Source organism: Mchenga conophoros, linkage group LG3 (genome assembly GCF_057382185.1).
Source record: "Mchenga conophoros isolate Kocher_MC1m ecotype Shallow Benthic linkage group LG3, M_conophoros_male_GT1.1, whole genome shotgun sequence".
Classification (NCBI taxonomy): Eukaryota; Metazoa; Chordata; class Actinopteri; order Cichliformes; family Cichlidae; genus Mchenga; species Mchenga conophoros.
The window spans coordinates 52904802-52925024 of NC_140528.1; the positions used below are offsets into that span (position 1 = coordinate 52904802).

A 20223-nucleotide genomic window follows, 5' to 3' on the forward strand; every position below is an offset into this window, starting at 1 on the left:
ACGTCAACAGCGCTCCGCCAGCACTATACACAGTGCAGGTAGAGCACCGCTTTCCCCTCCTGAGACGCCTGACGGTTTGCCAGAATCTCTTCGAGGCAGTCCGAAAGTCTTTTTCCATGGCCTCTCCGAACTCCTCCCACACCCGAGTTTTTGCTTCAGCCACTGCCCGAGCCGCATTCCGCTTGGCCTGTCGATACCTGTCGGCTGCCTCCGGAGTCCCACAGGCTAACCAAGCCCGATAGGCCTCCTTCTTCAGCCTGGTGGCTCCCTTCACCTCTGGTGTCCACCATTTGGTTCGGGGATTACCACCACGGCAGGCACCAACCACCTTGCGGCCGCAGCTCAATGCAGCAGCTTCGGCAATGGAGACGCTGAACATGGTCCATTCGGACTCAATGTCCCCAGTCTCCCTCGGGATGCTGTTGAAGCTCTGCCGGAGGTGTGCGTTGAAGATCTCGCGGACTGGGGCCTCTGCTAGACGTTCCCAGCACACCCTCACTACGCGTTTAGGTGCACCAGGTCTGTCCAGCGTCCTCCCCCGCCACCTGATCCAACTCACCACCAGGTGGTGATCAGTTGACAGCTCAGCCCCTCTCTTTACCCGAGTGTCCAGAACATATGGTCGCAGGTCTGGTGATACGATTACAAAATCGATCATCGACCTACGGCCTAGAGCATCCTGGTGCCACGTGCACTTATGGACACTCTTATGTTCGAACAGGGTGTTCGTTATGGCCAAACTGTGATTAGCACAGAAGTCCAATAACAAAGCACCGCTCGGGTTCAGATCAGGGAGGCCGTTCCTCCCAATCACGCCCCTCCAGGTCTCGCTGTCGTTACCCACGTGAGCATTGAAGTCTCCCAGCAGGACAACAGAGTCTCCAGGTGGAGCACCTTCCAGCACCCCCCCCAGGGACTCTAAGAAGGCTGGGTACTCCGAACTGCCACTCGGCGCATAAGCGCAGATGACAGTCAGGACCCGTTCCCCGACCCTAAGGCGCAGGGAACAAACCCTCTCGTCCACCGGGAAAAACCCCAACGTACCGGCAGCAAGCCGAGGGGATATAAGAATACCCACCCCAGCCCGCCGCCTCTCACCAGGGGCAACTCCAGACTGAGACAGAGTCCAGCCCCTCTCCAGGAGACTGGTTCCAGAGCCCAGACAATGCGTAGAGGTGAGCCCAACTATATCTAGCCGGTACCTCTCAACCTCACGCACCAACTCAGGCTCCTTCCCCACCAGAGAGGTGACATTCCATGTCCCTATTGCCAGTCTTGGCAGCCGGGGGTCGGTCCGCCAGGGCCTCCGCTCCTGGCCGCCACCCGGCTCACAATGCACCCGACCCCTATGGCGCCTCCTGCGGGTGGTGGGCCTGCGGGAGGATGGGCCCATGTCTCCTCTTCGGGCTGTGCCCGGCCGGGCCCCATGGACTAAGGCCCGGCCACCAGACGCTCGCCCTCGGGCACCCTCCCCGGGCCTGGCTCCAGGGCGGGGCCCCGGTAACCCTATCCCGGGCAGGGTAAACTGTTCCCTCGATATTCTTTTCATGGGGGTCTTCTGAATCGCTCTTTGTCTGGTCCCTCACCCAGGACCAGTTTGCCATGGGAGACCCTACCAGGGGGCAAAGCCCCCAGACAACATAGCCCCTGGGATCCCTGGGACACACAAACCCCTCCACCACGATAAGGTAGCGATTCAAGGAGGAGTCCAAGAACCATGTAATTATAAATCTGAGCGTGGTGAAAGTTGGGCAGCACACTGACGTCTTTGGTCCCTCTGTGTGCTCGTAAGGATCTGACCCTTTCACTCCTTTGATTTTTTCCTCGTATCTTTTCTTTGTCTTTTCGTCGAGTCTGTCTTTGTACGGACCGGCATTGTTCTCCTTTTGTTTTGTACATTCCTTTTTTATGCGGCAAAGAAAAAAAAAAGAAGGTATTGGAACCGGAGAATGAACGTTTTGCGGTGCTGCAAATGCTTGCATTTGATGCGGTACTTGGATTGTTTTGCCACGAGTTCCCGGCATGCAATGCGCGAAAATCACGTGATTGCTAAACAAGGGGGAGGGTGCATCCAGCCTCCTCGGCTGTAATTGGTCCAGCCCAGAGTCGATCATGACCAATTGGCCAATCCAACACCTTTCATTATATATACCCTTTCTAAAAAAAAAAATAAAATAAAAAATCCATCGGCCCATAAAAACAAAAAATCGCCAAAAAATGGCCCGATGGCCAGTCCAGCTATGTTGTCACGTCCTGATCATATTCTGTGAAATGGTGACACAGACAAGTTCTGCACAACTTCAAACAAAACCACTTATTATATCAGACTATCAATATCTTCGATCACTACATGTTTTGGAGAAATCCTCCAAAACAATTTGGGTAATTAGTGGTACAGTAGAGTACTAAGGTCACATTAATGAAAGGAAGGAGTTTTACCTCAAAATAGTATTTTGAGAAAAGTCGAAATGTGGAGATTACAGTTGTTGTTTCCAGCCAGACAAATGCCACAGCAGCTATACCCTCAGTGAAACAAAACAATCAGCTGTCTTATCGTGTCTTGTGATACAACATGCATCCTCTTCATTGCACAAGGGTGTAACCATCGATATCCTTGCTTCTGTCCATTGCCAGACATTTCATTTTATACAAATCCAGCCAACAAGTTTGTGTGTTTGTTCCCTTCTGACCAGATGCAGCTTTCTGCACCACCACATGGCCTTATAACTCTCACCACTGTTTATGTGCTAAAAGAGAAATAATTTTAATAAATACCAATTCTGAAGTAGAATTTCGCTAACTCATCTACACAAGTCATTTAGTAGACTGTATATAAGCCATAAGAGTTTTGTCTACAAACAACTGTTAACTCCACATTTCCACTTCAAAAAAATAATAAAATAAATCAGTAATATATATTTTTATTTATGTGGCCTCTAATAATTTCCGTTTTATATATTAATCACAGTCGAAATGTGTGTGTGTGTGTGTGTGTGTGTGTGTCCTCCCATGCTCAGAAGTCTGGGCGCTTAAGTTAATTTGCCAAGTTTGCAAGTTAGCAACTAAGGAAGAACAAACTTTATTTGATGTTGAGAAACAGCTCTTGTCTTTTGTGGCTCACTTTGTTGCTGCTGCAGCAGTGGCTGTGACATGAAGTCTGCCTCATGTGTTCAGAGAGCTGCACACTTCACCAAACTTGAAGGAGCTGTGTGTGTGTGCTTTGCTTTCATTTGTGTTTCCACCTCTGGCCACCAGGTGGTGCGCTTTTGTGTTTTCTTTTCAGCTGAGTTCTGTTTTAGGCCCCGTTAGTGAGGAGACAAACAGATATTTCAAATTTAAACCATTTAAACTGGCTCAAATAAAAGACCTCTTTAGTAACTCGGCTCCAAACAGACACTGACAGCAGAGAAGGAAACTGTTTACAGCTTAAAAAACAAACAGTACTGGACTCTACCTGCTGGAGGCGCTGTGAGCTCACTGGACCCAATCAAACAGATTAAAATACTCCTGTGTACTTTTCTCTTTCTTCAATCATCACCTTTTCAGATTATTTTTTTTATCCTACTCTCATTTTCAAAGATGCATTTTTTCATTTATTTACAGATTTTAATTATTTTGGTTAAATGAATCCAAACAGTCACTTTTAAATACACTCTAAGAAATAAAATGTTGTATTTACTCCACCCAGTTATGTCAACTGGTTCCACACAACTGGGTTAGTGAAATATAAAATGTATGATACTTTTAACTTGAACAAGAAATTTTAAGTACATCTGATAAATCTACTCAACCAAAACAAGCTCTACTGAAACTATAGGATTAAATCACTTTAACAGAATTGCAACTTACTCTATACAAGTTTGTAAATTAAATCAAGTTTGTTAATTAACCTAACTTTAATAACACTTGGTGTGTATACTACACACATATATACACGGGAGAAGTAAACATACACTGACAGAATATGCAAGAAGTCAAGAAGAAAAAATCCAACTGTTTTCATCTTGATTCTTTTGTCTTCACTTTTCCGTTTCTGTTACATTTCATGAGTGTGTTTTAACGCGGAATAAAAACCAGATCTCAGATTGTAAAACTGTTTCTGTTCAGTCAAGAAACACAGACTGGAGGTCAGACTTTTTTTATTGATTATGAACTGGAGAGAGATGTCTCCACAGCGTCCAGTTAGCCATAAGCTGCTCTTCTTGTATCAGCAGTACTAGAAGCTACATTTGGATCAACACAGACTAATAAATGGATCCAGAACCATCCAGATCAGTTGTTGTGAAAACTGGTCACACAGTGGTGATATTGCTTTTCTCCAGGAACTAATTGTAGTGAAATGTTACTTAATTTGCATAACAAGAGAGAGACACAAACGTATAGTTATGCAATGTAAAAAATTAAAGACGCCTAAACAAAAAATATTTAGAGCCTGCAGCGCTCATCATCACAAAGTCTAACCAACAACGTCTAAAATGTCTAAATTATATGTTCCAAAGATTTCATCCATCAGTGTAAGCATGATTAAAATGTGTATAATGCAACAGATTTAAAAATACAGTTCCTCTTTCCTCAGCACTAAAAGTATTTAAACTGTAGTATATAAGTAACAACTGATATCTGCTCTTTAAAAAAAGGCACCAAAGACAATAAGATGATAAAAAAAAATTTCAGGAGAATCAGTCTAATCCAACATCTCTGGACTGAAAAACAAACTAATATATGTACGAGACAGTTACCTGATATACTAAGTAAGAAAAAGTATGAAACACCAATGTGAGAATATTTCTCTGCACAGTAAGTTCATCATTCTGAGTCAGCACAGAGGTGGATACTAGAGTCAGGCTTCACTCTAAACCCAGCATATACAGGTTCAGTGAAGGTGGTGTTGAAGGTGTGCAGGTGGATCAGTTTATCAGAGGAGACACTGTAAAAGGACACAGTTCCTGCAGAACAGTCCACATACACTGCTACTTTGTGAGAGAGAGGTGAGGAGAGCTGAGGGATGGCTCTTAAATCAAATTTGTGACTTGCATAGTAACCCTTATCATCACTGCAGTTGAGACTCCAGGACTGATAATTCCTTCCAAACCTGCATTCATCCTCTTCTCCTCTCCTTCTGATTCCTCCATAAGCTACAGCAACATGAACCTCTCCTCTCCACTCGACCTCCCAGTAACAGCGACCACTCAGACTGTTGGTACACAGCAGCTGAAGCCAGTGATTAAATCTAAGATCATGATGAGGATACAGCTGATCTTCTTCCACATGTGTCACCTCCTTGTTGTCATCAGACAGTTTGAGGTTTCTGTGTGCTGTGTTTGGATCCAGCGTCAGATCACAGAAATCTAAAAGGAACCGTGAGAAAAAATGTAGAACAGTACAAGATTGTTGAATGCAGCTCATAAATCAAAAATACTCACATTTCCTTAGACCTGGTCTCATCCACTGGACTCCTTGAGGCTCCACACTGAAATGAGCACGTTATCTTTTAGTGTGCAGACATGGCCTTTATGTTCTCTGATTCATCTTTTCTAGAGAAATAACCTTGTGTTTTATTTTATCTCTTAATAAAGTCAAACAGATAATACAGTTCTAAGGTTTTATGTATCAAAGCACAATTAAAAAAATAAATCATCAGGTCTGTACCAGGTTCTTAAATTATCTAAATACCTAAATACAACCTTCAGTCTGCTTTATTTTCTGCCTCCCTGTGTTTCTGTCACTACAATGAACACTGTGCTTCAAATACTATTTCCTCTTTCAGTTAACACGTGTGAGGATGTTTCCGTTGCTTAGTTATTCAGTGCAAAACAAAACAAATAAATATATAGAAAAAAATATTTTGAGAAAAGACTGCTGTGTTCATTCTGATAATGACAAAGGCTTTAGATTTTTTGAGTCTGAATCCGTTTTTCAAGTCAAGTTGTTCCTGTTATTGTTTTTGTTTTGTAGCTTCGGTTATTTCCAGCCTCAATAGACCTACTGAGTTCTGCATGCAGAAAACAATAAAAAGTTCAATGAGAAGATGATTTTTTTCTTGATTCTCAGGAGGCTATGACAGCAAACATTCCAATTAAGTCAATATTTATTTAATTACACCTTGAATCTGAGTACTTTTTAAAATTGCGTTTTGTTAACTTTTGACTGTTTTTTTTTGTTTTTGTTTTGTTTTTGTTTTTTTATACCTTGTGAAGCACTTTGTGATCTTTTATCTAGAAATGTGCTATAAAAATAAAATTTTACTTACTTACTTACTTACTTAATTGAACTGAGAGCATATATTATTCTTCCCAATCACAATTAAAAATAACGTGTTCCTGCACAGATGACTTGTTCATGAAAATAGGAATCCTGGTGCCTCAGCTGACTAAAAACAGGGAGGTAAGGCTGTGACTGTGTGGAGCATGAAGTGAGGACATAGGGAACGCAGCAGGAAGCAGCAAAACGAAACTATAAACAGGATCACAGACCCAGAACCATCACAAAGGCACCTGTCAGATCTGGGGTTAAACACATCAAAACCTCACTTAGCCATGGTCATGTGATGTTGGTGTTTTGATTAACACAGTCTTGAAACGTCAGTATCGAGGGTCCAATCCTTATGTATTTGTTACATTCTCCTTCAAGCTGTGTATCCTTCCTCGTGTTTTAACTGTGATTGGTTCTGAGTCATTCACCCACACAGCTGCCCACTTAACTGGACATACAGACTGTATTACTGGCAATCAGATCAGTGGTTACCTTAAAATATGCTGGAGAAAAAAAATATATTTTAGCTTTATTTCCTGTTTTCCTACCAGAGTATGACCAGTTTCACATGTGGATCCTCCTTTAGAGCAGACAAAAGCTTCATTCCTGAGTTTCCTGGATGATTATAGCTCAAGTCCAGCTCTTTCAAATAGGAGGGATTGGAGTGCAGAGCTGTGGCCAGAGAGGTGAAGCCTGTTCCTGTGATCTGACAGCCTGACAGCCTTCAAACACATACAACATGTCACATCATTGTAATGAACTGCTCTGAATTTGATGATGTACATGCAGTCAAACTAACAGATTCTGATTTCAGTTAAAGTTGTTAAAAAACAAACAAACTGGCTTTTCTTCACTCAGTTTTAAAAAAGAACAAAACACATTGACTTTCTGTCTTTTTTGCTATGATGGACAATCATAGATAAAGTCATATTTTTCTGATTTATGAAGTGTGTGTTTCATGTCTACTCTACTGTTCTCTTTCAGGGCTTACACCAAAAAAGTAACAACATGTTTAATCTATAAAATAATGACAGTTGTTGTGAAATATCCAAATCTCCTGAAACAAAGAGTCAGCTAACCTGAGAGTTCCCAGCATACAGTGAGGACTCCCAAGTCCAACACAAAGCAGCTTCACTCCTGAGACCTGGAGGTTGTCGTTGTTACTCATGTCCAGCTCTCTCAGTCTGGAGGACTGAGAACTTAGAATTGAGGAAAGAGCCTCACAGCTTCTCTCTGTGAGGTTACAGCCACCCAACCTGGAAAGACATGAATAGCAGTGAACTTTCCAAACTTTTGAAATAAATACTTTAAAGCAATGTCTTGCCAGGATTAAAATGGATACTTACTGGGCTTTCTTGCAGGCTTTGACCACTGGCAACAGCTGCAGAAGAGCCTCTTCAGAAGCTGAATATTTCCTCAAGTCAAACACATCCAGAACTGCTTCTGATGACAGTAAGATGAAGACCAGAGCTGACCACTGAGCAGGAGAGAGATCAACTTTAGACAGGTGTCCTGAACTCAGTTGATGCTGGACCTCCTTCACTATAGAGTCATCATTCAATTCATTCAGACAGTGGAGGAAATTGATGCTTTTTTCAGGAGAGAGAGTGCCATTCATTCGTTCTTTAATGTACTTGACTGCTTCCTGATTTATCTGTGAGCTGATTCCTGTTTGTGTGAGCAGGCCTTGTAGGAGATCCCGATTGGATGGCATCGAAAGACCAAGGAGGAAGCGAAGAAACATGTCCAGATGTCCATTTGGACTTTTTAAGGCCTTGTCCACAGCACTCTGGTAGAACTGTCTTACTGAAGACTCATCAGTCTGCACTGAGGCTGTTTCTTCTTCTTTCAGCAGGTTGATACCAGAGTTGGTGAATGTCAGATGGACATGAAGAGCAGCTAAAAACTCCTGAACACTCAGATGAACAAAACAGTAAACCTTCTCTTGATACAGTCCTCTCTCCTCTTTAAAAATCTGTGTGAACACTCCTGAGTACACTGAGGCTTCTCTGACATTAATGCCACACTCTGTCAGGTCTGATTCATAGAAGATCAGGTTTCCTTTCTGCAGCTCCTGAAAAGCCAGTTTCCCCAGTGCTTCAATCATCTTCCTTCTCTCTGGACTCCAGAGAGGATCTGTCTCAGCTCCTCCATCATACTTGATGTTCTTCAGTTTGGTCTGAACCACCAGGAAGTGCATGTATATCTCAGTCAGTGTCTTGGGCAGCTTTCCTCCAGCCTGTTTGGTTTTTACCACACTCTCTAGAACTGTAGCAGTGATCCAGCAGAAGATTGGGATGTGACACATGATGTGGAGGCTTCGTGATGTCTTGATATGAGAGATTATGGTGTTGGCCTCTTCCTTGTCTCTAAGTCTCTTCCTGAAGTACTCTTCCTTCTGTGGGTCAGTGAACCCTCTGACCTCTGTAACCATGTCTATATACTCAGCAGGGATCTGATTGGCTGCTGCAGGTCGTGTGGTTATCCAGATGTGGGCAGAAGGAAGCAACTTTCCCCTGATGAGGTTTGTCAGCAGCACATCCACTGATGTGGACTCTGTAACATCAGTGAGGATCTCAGTGATGTGGAAGTTCAGAGGAAGTCGACACTCATCCAGACCATCAAAGATGAACACAACTTTGAACTTTTTAAAGTTACAGATTCCTGCTTCTTTGATTTCAGTGAAGAAGTGATGAATAAGTCCCACTAAGCTGAACTTTTTATCCCTCAGTAAATTCAGCTCTCTGAATGGGAATGGAAACATGAACTGGATGTCCTGGTTGGTCTTGTCTTCAGTCCAGTCCAAAGTGAACTTTTGTGTCAGGAATGTTTTCCCGATGCCAGCCACTCCTTTGGTCAGAACTGTTCTGATTGGTTTGTCTCTTCCAGTTGAAGCTTTAAAGATGTCTTCACACCTGATTGTTGTTTCTGGTCTGTTTGGTTTCCAGGAAAACATTTCAATCTGTCTGACCTCATGTTCAGTGTTGACCTCTCCGGTCCCTCCCTCTGTGATGTAGAGCTCTGTGTAGATCTCATTTAGAGTGGTTCGGGTTCCTGGTTTAGCAATCCCCTCAAAGACACACTGGAACTTCTTCTTCAGGTTACATTTAAAAGTATTCTCACAAAGTGGATCAGGATTTTCTACAGGAAAGCACCAGAAACATGAGTGGTATGATTATAGAAAATGTGACAATTTCATTCCTGTAAAGACTGAATTTATGAAGAGAAATCCTCTCACTGCTCTGCAGACAGTCAGCCAGCTCCTCCTGTTTCATTATTCTCAGGAAGTTAACTGCAAGTTTCAGAAATGCCTCTCTGCTGCTCCTTCTCTGCTTCTCTTCCTCACTGTCCAACACCTCCTCTTCATCCCTCTGACACTCTGAATAATCTGGATTCAGATCATCCTGCATCTTCTTTAGTTCGTTCTTCACAAACGTGATAATGTTTCCCTCCAGCATCTGGAAAATGAATGACACAATCTGAATTCACAAAAATCAGATCTTCATTGTAAAAATAAATTTTCACAGATTTGTTTTGTGTTTGTTTTTCATTGAACAAAAATACCCTGTACTTATGGTCATTTTACAGGAAACAATGAAAAAAATTAAAAAACTCAATTAAAATAATTATTATAGTTAGATTGCAGGTTTTGTACAGGAAACAATAAAATAATAACATAAATTAGGTAATTTTCAGTACTCGGTTATTTCGTGGTACATTTCCCCATCTTACATCTTAGTGCCCTGTAGTTTCCTGCAAATTCCACCTAAGTAAAGGGTACTTGCACCTTATTTTCAAGTTGTGTTATAAAGTTATGCTGCAACTTTGTTTTGAAAAGTGTTTTATAAATAAAAATAAAGTAAAAAATTAATTCACTGTTGAATTATTTCTGGAATTTTTATTTTATGATGAATATTGGACTGTGCAACATGAAAATAATTACAAACAGAGGTTGGTGTACATGTACAAACCTTAAATATTGAGTCCAGATCAGTTTGATGCTGCAGACTCTCCTGATTAGCTCTGTGGAGACATCATGAAGACATTTGAACCATTTTGCACAAAAATACAAGCCAAAGATTTCTTCTTCTACTGTTAGAAAATCATCCTGATTAAAACAAGCACAACTGTGCTGTAACAAACCTATTATGTTAATTTAGAGACTTATTTTTTGGACTCCACTAGTCCAAAACTAACAGGTCAGTGATGGTTCTGTACCAGTGTTCTTGTAATGACCATATTATGGATATCTCCTGCACATTGCATCATCGCATTAAAAAAGTCAGATTCATGTTGATGTGTTGAAGTGTTTCATTTTAAATTTGACCTTTGTGCCTTTAAATACAAGGAAGAGCTTCTTACAGCAGCAGCTGAAGTTTTTTTTCTGAGTATAAAAACTTATAATACACATAAACAAAATCATATGACACTTTGAATCAGCCTACACTCGGCTACATTCAGTGTCCCGATGCTGAACTAAAAATGATCATCTTATGGTCTGTATTTGTATAAATGGTGTGTATTTGTATAAATGGTCTGTATTTGTATAGCGCTTACTATCTTTCTACATCCATCCATCCATCCATCTTCATCCGCTTTATCCGAGGCCGGGTCGCGGGGGCAGCAGCCTAAGCAAAGAGGCCCAGACCTCCCTCTCCCCAGCCACCTCCTCCAGCTTATCCGGGGGAATACCAAGGCGTTCCCAGGCCAGCCGAGAGATATAATCTCTCCAGCGTGTCCTGGGTCTGCCCCGGGGCCTCCTCCCGGTGGGACATGCCTGGAACACCTCACCCAGGAGGCTCCCAGGGGGCATCCTTGTCAGATGCCCGAACCACCTCAGCTGGCTCCTTTCGATGTGGAGCAGCAGCTGCTCTACTCTGAGCCCCTCCCGGATGGCCGAACTTCTCACCCTATCTCTAAGGGAGAGGCCAGCCACCCTTCGGAGGAAGCTCATTTCTGCCGCTTGTATCCGCGATCTCGTTCTTTCGGTCACTACCCACAGCTCGTGGCCATAGGTGAGGGTAGGGACGTAGATCGACCGGTAAATTGAGAGCTTCGGTTTTACACTCAGCTCCCTCTTCACCACAACGGACCGGTGCAGCGTCTGCATTACTGCAGCTGCAGCCCCAATCCGTCTGTCGATCTCCGGCTCCCTTCTCCCATCACTCGAGAACAAGACCCCGAGATACTTGAACTCCTCCAGTTGGGGCAGGAACTCATCCCCGACCCGGAGTGGGCACTCCACCCTTTTCCAGCTGAGAACCATGGCCTCAGATTTGGAGGTGCTGATCCTCATTCCCGCTGCTTCACACTCGGCTGCGAACCGTTCCAGTGCGAGCTGGAGGCCCTCACCCGATGAAGCCAACAGAACCACATCATCCGCAAAAATCAGAGATGAGATTCTGAGGCCACCAAAGCGAAAGCCCTCCGCCACTTGGCTGCGCCTAGAAATCCTGTCCATAAAAATTATGAACAGAACCGGAGACAAAGGGCAGCCCTGGCGGAGCCCATCACCCACCGGGAACGAGTCCGACTTATTGCCGGCAATGCGAACCAAGCTCTTGCAACGGTTATATAGGGATCGAATGGCCCGTAGCAATGGGCCAGACACCCCATATTCCCGCAACACCTGCCACAGGACACCCCGAGGGACACGGTCGAATGCCTTCTCCAAGTCCACAAAACACATGTAGACTGGTTGGGCAAACTCCCATGCACCCTCAAGTATCCTGGAGAGGATAAAGAGCTGGTCCAGTGTTCCGCGACCAGGACGAAAACCGCATTGTTCCTCCTGTATCCGAGGTTCGACTAACGGACGAACTCTCCTTTCCAGCACCCTGGCATAGACTTTCCCAGGGAGGCTGAGGAGTGTGATCCCCCTGTAGTTGGAACACACCCTCCGGTCCCCCTTCTTAAAGATGGGGACCACCACCCCGGTCTGCCAGTCCACAGGTACTGCCCCTGATCTCCACGCAACATTGCAGAGGCGTGTCAACCAGGACAGCCCTACAACGTCCAGAGCCTTCAGGAACTCGGGGCGGACCTCATCAACACCAGGGGCTCTGCCACCAAGGAGTTGTTTAACTGCCTCAGTGACCTCGCCCCCGGAAATTGGCGGGTCATTCCCCTCATCCCCAGACTCTGCTTCCTCCTCGGAAGACGTGTCAGTGGGATTAAGGAGGTCCTCGAAGTATTCCTTCCACCGCCTGACAATTTTCTCAGTCGACGTCAGCAGCGCTCCGCCAGCACTATACACAGTGCAGGTAGAGCACCGCTTTCCCCTCCTGAGATGTCTGACGGTTTGCCAGAATCTCTTCGAGGAAGTCCGAAAGTCTTTTTCCATGGCCTCTCCGAACTCCTCCCACACCCGAGTTTTTGCTTCAGCCACTGCCCGAGCCACATTCCGCTTGGCCTGTCGATACCTGTCGGCTGCCTCCGGAGTCCCACAGGCTAACCAAGCCTGATAGGACTCCTTCTTCAGCCTGGTGGCTCCCTTCACCTCTGGTGTCCACCATTTGGTTCGGGGATTACCACCACGGCAGGCACCAACCACCTTTCTACATTATAATCCATTTTGTCTTGTTATTTCATGCAGGTCATATAAAAAAGAACCACTGGTGAAAAATGTAATGTAAATAAGGTTAAAAATAAAAGATTTGCTAATTTCCTTTATCGGTTTTGTTGATGATTGCCATGGTGATGGTGTGTCACTATGAATTATGAGAATCATTTAATATTTAGAGAAATCCAGCAGCTCATATCGTGGCATCCAGCACCACACATACAGCTTCAGATTATTTCACCTTCCTATGCAAAACTGGCAACCACATCAGACTGAAACTCTAATTTACCAATTAAAAGAGTCAAACTAACTGCTGACACATTCCTGCTGATTATCACATAAATTATAATCAGTGTGATGCCCAGTGCAGGGGATGCAGGGCTGTTAAGATAGATTTATTTTTCTTTTAAATTAGCAGCCTCACTTATGGAGCTCTTTAATCTCAGGACTGAGGCCAGGTGTACCACAGAGCTGTAAGGTAAATGTGAAACGTCTTACTCCTCAGCAGCAGCAGACTTTGTTCCTTTAAAGTCAAAGATGAAAATCTTTGACCGATCACTCTTCAAAGACACACAGCTGGGTCCAGGTTCAGATTTAGGGGCATCTGATGTCTCAGTGATCCTGGTGAACAGAGAAAAAGACCATCAGGCAGAGAAATCACATTTTTCGCCTTCAGACACAAAAAGTACTGGATAAACTTGGAGCTAGTCACAGTGATAATATTACAATAAGGCTAAAAACTTTGATGCTCTTCACAATGTTCTCTTTAGTCTGTTTGTTTATCCAACTGTCTTTTCTTCTTTTTGTGAACAAAGTTAAAAAATTAAATAAATAAATGACTAAACCAAACCTGTTTACTCATGGAGTTAAGATATGTTTAACAATTTGTTAACTCTTACGTCTCATCAGGAGTCAGTTTCCTGCTTTTAAAGTCAGGACGGTCTTTCTCTGGAGAGCTTCTCTTCCTCATTGTTACAGAGCTGAGTCTGGTCTCAGGCTCAGGAGAGTCTGGTCTGAGGAGTGAGGAAAAGAATAAGGCAGGGTTATATATATACACTTTTTTAATCTCCAGGTGGAACATACGCTGGAAAAACTTTGCAGGGTTAAATTGAATGAACAAAACAGAGAACAGTTTTTTTGTAGAGTTATTGCATGTATGAAATCACTTCTGTTTTTGTTCTTTTAGCAGTGACGATAACGTGAGGTTTTGTGTGTGATACCTTTCCATGTTGGTAAAAACCTGCAGTCACCTGATGGAAGAGAAAAATGAGAATAAAACACAGATTGTCAGAGATTTACAGTTAACAAACAGTCAGGTGAATAAACAACAATGAGGGGTCAGCTTCCTGTTTCTACAGAAAACTGTCTGGTGAAATATGTATAACATAACTTTTGAAGCATAAGCAAATAAAACAATAAAAACTCCCTAACACAGATTATATATTTTTTTTCTGTTTATTGAGATATTTGATAGGGAGAAGGTGGTGACCTGTTTAAGTATAATAATAGTTTTATATTATATTATATTATATTATATTATATTATATTATATTATATTATATTATATTATATTATATTATATTATATTATATTATATTATATTATAATTAAGGTTTCATTGTTTTTCAAAAAAAATCTGAAATAAAGTGAGATTTGTTGTCTGGCAATCAAAGAGTCAACAAACAATCGTTGTGATGATTAAACTTTTTAAAGAGGAGATTACATAGAAAACAAATTTAAAAAAAGCATAAAAAACTTACATGATATAAATCAGATCAAAGATTCACTTTTTTATCATCGTCCTGAACACTGTCTGTCTGCAGCTGTTTGCTGTCTGCACCAGGAGAAGATCTGATTCTGTTCTTTCTCTATTAAGGTCTTGTCTTACTTTCATCACTTTATGCTTCAGGAGTTTGAGTCTGTATTTAAGTAAACTATTCTGTAGCTCACTTCCTTGTTTTTCTCGTATCTGTTATTGTTTTGAATACAGGTGCTCACTGTACTGATGACACGCCTACACTGTTAGACTGGTTAAACTGGTTAAACACTGCCTTGTTCTGGTGTTTTGCTGAATTTCCTGCCCCTGGCTACTGAATTTCATCCATCAAGTAAAGGGTTTGAACAACTAAACATAAATTATGCAGTTACTAAATGGCGTAAAACATTTTAATTGAATAATAATTATGTTAAGAACTGTAGGGCTCTGCGTCCTGACAAAGTCAGAAATGATCCAGCCACCTGAATCAAAAACATGATAAACTAGAGCACACACAGAGCACTCATCACCCAGAGGCATTAATGGTTTTGTCAAAGCACATAAAACCATCATCTGATTATCTGAAAACACAAAACACCTAATTCATGGTTCATGTCTCACCTTTAGTCCTTCCAACAGAGTCTGTTCTGCCTGCAGTGGGAAACCTTCAGCCTCCTCAGTCCAGTAAAAAGGTTCTCAAACGTTTTGTGGTCAGGAGCCCCTTTCAGAGGACAACATTATCCCATATAATCAGCTGTTTGGTCTTAGCTTCACACGATGATGTGCACTGACTGAAATATTTAACCACGTTCACCAGATAGCTGACTGGCTAATAATTCATTTGTAGCAGGACAGAAGACACAGAATTACAGTAAAGAAAAATAAAAGATAAAATACGTACATCTGCCGTGTGTCCTTCTTTCACTCTGTACTTTTTTCATCAGCCCTTACAGGACACGGACCCAAGTGTATTTCCATATGCAAACACAGCTGTGACGCCCGGCTGCCTGAGGTCAGGTTACATCAGCGAGTTTGTTCCTCTGTTTGTTTTCACTACAGCTTCTGTTCAGTTTTCAGCAGCTTTGAAGAAACACACAGTTATTATTAGGTTTGGTTTTATGAGTAATGTTTGAAGACAGCAGTAAAACAGGAGTAAAATAATAATAATAATTATGTGTGTGTGTTGACCTTGAAACAAAAAATATGATCCTCTGTAATAGGAACTAATATAAGCTCATGTTTATGTGTCTCTTTGGCACACTTAGAAATGTTAATGTAGGTAAACTGGAAAATTTATTAATATTAATAATAATTCAGTGTCCAATCTCAGGTCATTGGCTCAGATGCAGTTTTCTTTCACTCTACCTGAGCTCACCATCTCAGTAATAGACCCACTCTTTGGTGTAAATGAGTCTTTTTATTTGCTTTCTGTAACTTGATTTTTCTTACTTATTGTGTGCTCACTGTCTGTGTGTTTGTGTGTGTTTGTTCCTGATTCTTCACTTTTGTTGTTGTTTCAGTTCCAGCCTGAACTTTGAACTACATGATCACACAGTGGATTCTCCATTTTGTGCCAAAATCTGTTTTGAGTTTTCAACAACAGGTGTTTAAATCCACTGTTTCCCCTGTTCTGTTGGACCTGCCTGTGTTAGAGCCTAAAACATGACACACATCACACTGGAGTGGGCGTTCACAACCAAACCTGACAGATCCTGGAATTATATTTTTATCTTCTGTGGAGAGATAACTGATCAAACAGTCTGTCCTGTATTATGTCCATGACAATTTGTTTGGGCAGAAATCTGGTTTCATTTAACACAACGTATTCACCTCAACACCTGTCATGTTCATGAAGGCGATGAAGTGTCAGACTCTCAGGAAGGACGAATCAGACTTCAGCTGTTCAGACTCAGGACTGGACCTGTGTCAGATGAACACTGATTATGGCTTCAGCTCTTTTGTCAAACTGAGTCTGAGAAAAAATGAACTTTTTTTTATTATTTCCTTTCTGTTTGAATCTAAAAGAGGCCTAAACACACAAGATATCAATAGAAATCCCAGGACGTCCTCTATTTAGTACATGAGGACTTAGCTAAAAAGGGGCAAAAGATATAGACTTAAAACAAATGTCCATTACAGAGGACATAAATGCTGCTTCTCAGGAGGATAAATGTGTCAGGTTTGGTGGTGAACGTCCACTCCAGTGTGATGTTGTGGTTCTCCTCTGCCTGATAGCAGGTCTGTGTCACATTGACTACAAATGATCCTGTTGAGGAGACAGAGAGGGAAAGAGAGGAGCAGACACACTGAGAACTGGAACAAATCTGTTGTTGAGCTTTATTTGGAGTTCATAAAGTGAAGCTGTAAACTAACCAGAGACACATGAGGTGAGAATGATGAGCAGCAGGATCCTGCAGATCATCTTCTCCCTGTGACGATAAAATTTGATTTGAGGAAGAACCTTTTCACACACACATATATGTTTTAAATAAAAGTATAAAAAAATTAAACAGAGCTGAATCTTGTCTCACATGAACTTTCTCATCTTCTAAAACATTTTGGCGGCTACCCCTCAGCCTCTCAGCAGCTGCACTTCTGGTAAATGTGAAAATCACAGGTGATCTCAGAAAAGTTGACTCTGAACTTGAGGTCAAGATCACAGGGATTCAAACTCATCTCAGAGCTGACAACCTGTCTCTGAAAGTGGACAAAACAAAAGAGATGATTGTTGATTTCAGGAGAGCACGGAGAGATCACTGCCCACTTAACATCAATAGATCCTCTGTGGAGGTTGTCAAGAGCACCAAATTCCTTGGTCTCTACCTGGTGGAGAACCTCTCCTGGTCCCTCAACACCAGCTCCATAACCAAAAAAGCCCAGCAGCGTGTCTACTTCGTGCAGAAGCAGAGGAAAGCCCATCTGCCATCATCCATTCTTACCACCTTCTACAGAGGGACTGTCGAGAGCATCCTGAGCAGCTGCATCACTGCCTGGTGTGGTAACTGCACCATATCGGATTGCAATACCCTACAATGGATAGTGAGAGCAGCTGAGAAGATCATTGGAGCCTCTCTTCCCTCCACCAAGGACACTTTCAGCACCCGCTCCATCTGCAACGCCACCAGCACTATGGAGGACTTCACACATACTTTTCACCCTGCTGCCTTCTGGAAAGAGGTACCGGAGCATTCGGGCCCTCACTGCCAGACTATGGAACAGTTTCTTCCCCCAAGCCGTCAGACTCCTGAACACACACACACACACACACACACACACACACACACACACACACACACACACACACACACACACCTTCATACACGTCACTGCTAAGCACTCGTCTACAAAACTCAGCACTTTGCACATTTCCATTGCTCTGTCTTGTGTCTGTGTCGCCCTGTTCTGTCTAGTGTTGCACTGTCTTGTCTTGTTTTCTTTCCAATTTTTTGCACATTGCACTTTACGTAGTCCCGTGTTTTTCTATTATATGTCATATGTAGCACCAGGGCCTCGGAGGAAAGCTGTCATTTCACTCTGTACTGTACGACTGCACATGGTAATGACAATAACAGACGCTTGACACTTGACAGAGTTTGCAGCCACAGTTTCAGTGCAGCTCACCAGCACATGAAGAGTTAATGTTCGTCTATGATCCAAATCATGATCATTGTTCTGTGCACACTTTCAGCTACAAGATGTAAAATTGTCTGTTGACATCAGAGTGAAGTGTGTTGTTGTGTTACTCCAGTAACACGTTTAGATGTTTGCAGGCTGAGTTTATCTGTACCCGTCCTTGTGTTTCTCCGTCTCTGGCAGCTGTCTCTACGAACCATGAGCTCCTCTCAACGAACGTGGAAGAACATGTGAAGTTTGTTCTGTTGATTTTACCCGGTGCATTTCACTCACTGACCTGCAAGATAAAAACAAAATATCACTGTAATAGATTTTCATTTCATCAGAGCTCACAGATAAGTTGAGCATTAGCCAACAGGGGGCGTTTCTCACCAGAAAATAAATGAGGCAAAATTAAACAGGTCATGTGATCGGTGTTCTTTAAAAGTTCCTTTCAGACTCACTGGTTTATTTGAAAGTTGCATGTTAGTGCAAGAAAAATAGGTTAGTTTGCTGCACTGTGATGGACTTAACAGAACAGTGTGTGACTGCTGCACATTGGCTGTGGCTTCATGCTCAGTTTGGTTACATCAAGTGTAGCAGAGATGAATTTGCAGTTAAGCTCATGATGCTTATATTCACTGAATTCCACCTTCATACCAGCTGAATATATAGACAGCATAAACAATTTACTGTCAGTGTAGAGGATGGAAGTCAGCCTGTTCAACTCATAAAACATCAGCTGACATCTGGTTGAATTGAATTGAATTGAATTGCTCCCTGCTCTGCTGATATTCTTGTATGCAACTGCTAGACGAACTGCTCCACTTCTCCACTCCACCTCCCAGTAACAACGTCCAGTCAGACTCTCTCTACTCAGGACCTGAGGCCACACAGTGAATCTGTCTGGATGATCAGAATAAGACTGTTGTTGGTTCATAAATGTTACTTTTCTGTTCCCTTCAGATAATAACAGATGTGTGTTTGCTGTGTTTGGATCCAGTGTGATTTCATGTGAATATTTTAAGAATCCAGCTCTGCAGTAAGAGGCTGGACAAGATAAACAGGACTTGATGGCTTTCAGCTTCCTCCCAGTGCAGACATCACAGGCCACATCTTCAGGTCCAGCATAGCAGTGATCAGCTGGAGCAGCTTGGAGTCCAGTCTTCTTCAGCTGCTCCACTAAAGCTGCTAACATGACGTTTTTCTCCAGGACAGGCCTCGGTGTGAAAGTCTTGCTACACTGAGGGCAGCTGTGGATTCCCTTCTTGTCCTCTTCGTCAAAGTGGGTTTCAACACAGTTCATGCAGTAGCTGTGTCCACAGGGAATAGTAACCGGATCCTTCAGTAGATCCAAACAGATGGAACAAGAGAAGGTTTCTCGGTCCAGCTGAACTCCTTTCTGTGCCATTTCTCCTCTCAGTGTCAGTGACTGTGTGAGTTTCTCTTCCTTATAACTGAAACTAGTCTACGCTGTGACCTCAACATCATGTGTTTCTGCAGTGAATGGACCCTGTCAGCTCTTACACGTCACCACATGTTGGTTACACCCATCTTCAAAGTGCAGATCTGAAGGGGAGGGAACGAGGAAACACGTGGACAGAGAGGAGGTGCTGTGTTTAAGAGCAGGAAGAAGAGGGAGGGTTATCAGGCTGTGCTTCACTCCAGGAAGAGGAGCAGTTAGAGAGCGATACTGTGTGTTTAACCCTTTTATTTACTGCTCACATCAACCTTTAAGCTTGTTAACACTTTCTTCTATATAAATAAACTTCACTTTAGAAATGTCAGAGTTCTCACTGAAGTTAACAAACAGTCCTTCAGTTTCAGTCAATGCAGGAGGATAATGATCCTAAACATACAGATAAGGCAGCCACTGACATGATGCTTATGTTGCATTTAAGTTTATGTTCATTTCAGTTGTTTCTCTTTGTGAAACACCATCAGAGGTGAGAGGGTGCAGCAGGTGTAGTAGTTGGTATATGAGGCAGTAAATAAATTAAAGATTTTTCAAACACAGTCATCTCCACAAAAATGTGATAAA

At 42.7% G+C, this 20223-nt stretch overlaps 1 protein-coding gene across 1 annotated transcript; it reads right to left on the bottom strand.

Annotated features, from left to right (window-relative positions):
- Positions 1-4122: 4122 nt before the first annotated feature.
- Positions 4123-19261, bottom strand: LOC146579441 (protein NLRC3-like). The gene is made up of 14 exons (XM_085269191.1): positions 17102-19261; positions 16944-16999; positions 15472-15650; positions 15192-15291; positions 14035-14064; positions 13714-13827; positions 13313-13435; positions 10224-10275; positions 9491-9710; positions 7599-9393; positions 7332-7508; positions 6801-6974; positions 5424-5470; positions 4123-5348 (listed from the first exon to the last, which is right to left on the bottom strand). Exons 5-14 carry the CDS (start codon positions 14040-14042, stop codon positions 4807-4809), a joined length of 3252 nt encoding a protein of 1083 aa, XP_085125317.1. The 5' UTR covers positions 14043-14064; positions 15192-15291; positions 15472-15650; positions 16944-16999; positions 17102-19261; the 3' UTR covers positions 4123-4806.
- Between the last annotated feature and the right edge of the window lie 962 nt (positions 19262-20223).

Coding starts and splice junctions, on each gene's coding strand:
- LOC146579441 (XM_085269191.1), bottom strand. Junction 9,711..10,223: donor ATCTGGACTCAATATTTAAG/GTTTGTACATGT, acceptor TTCATTTTCCAG/ATGCTGGAGGGAAACATTAT. Junction 9,394..9,490: donor GGCTGACTGTCTGCAGAGCA/GTGAGAGGATTT, acceptor GCTTTCCTGTAG/AAAATCCTGATCCACTTTGT.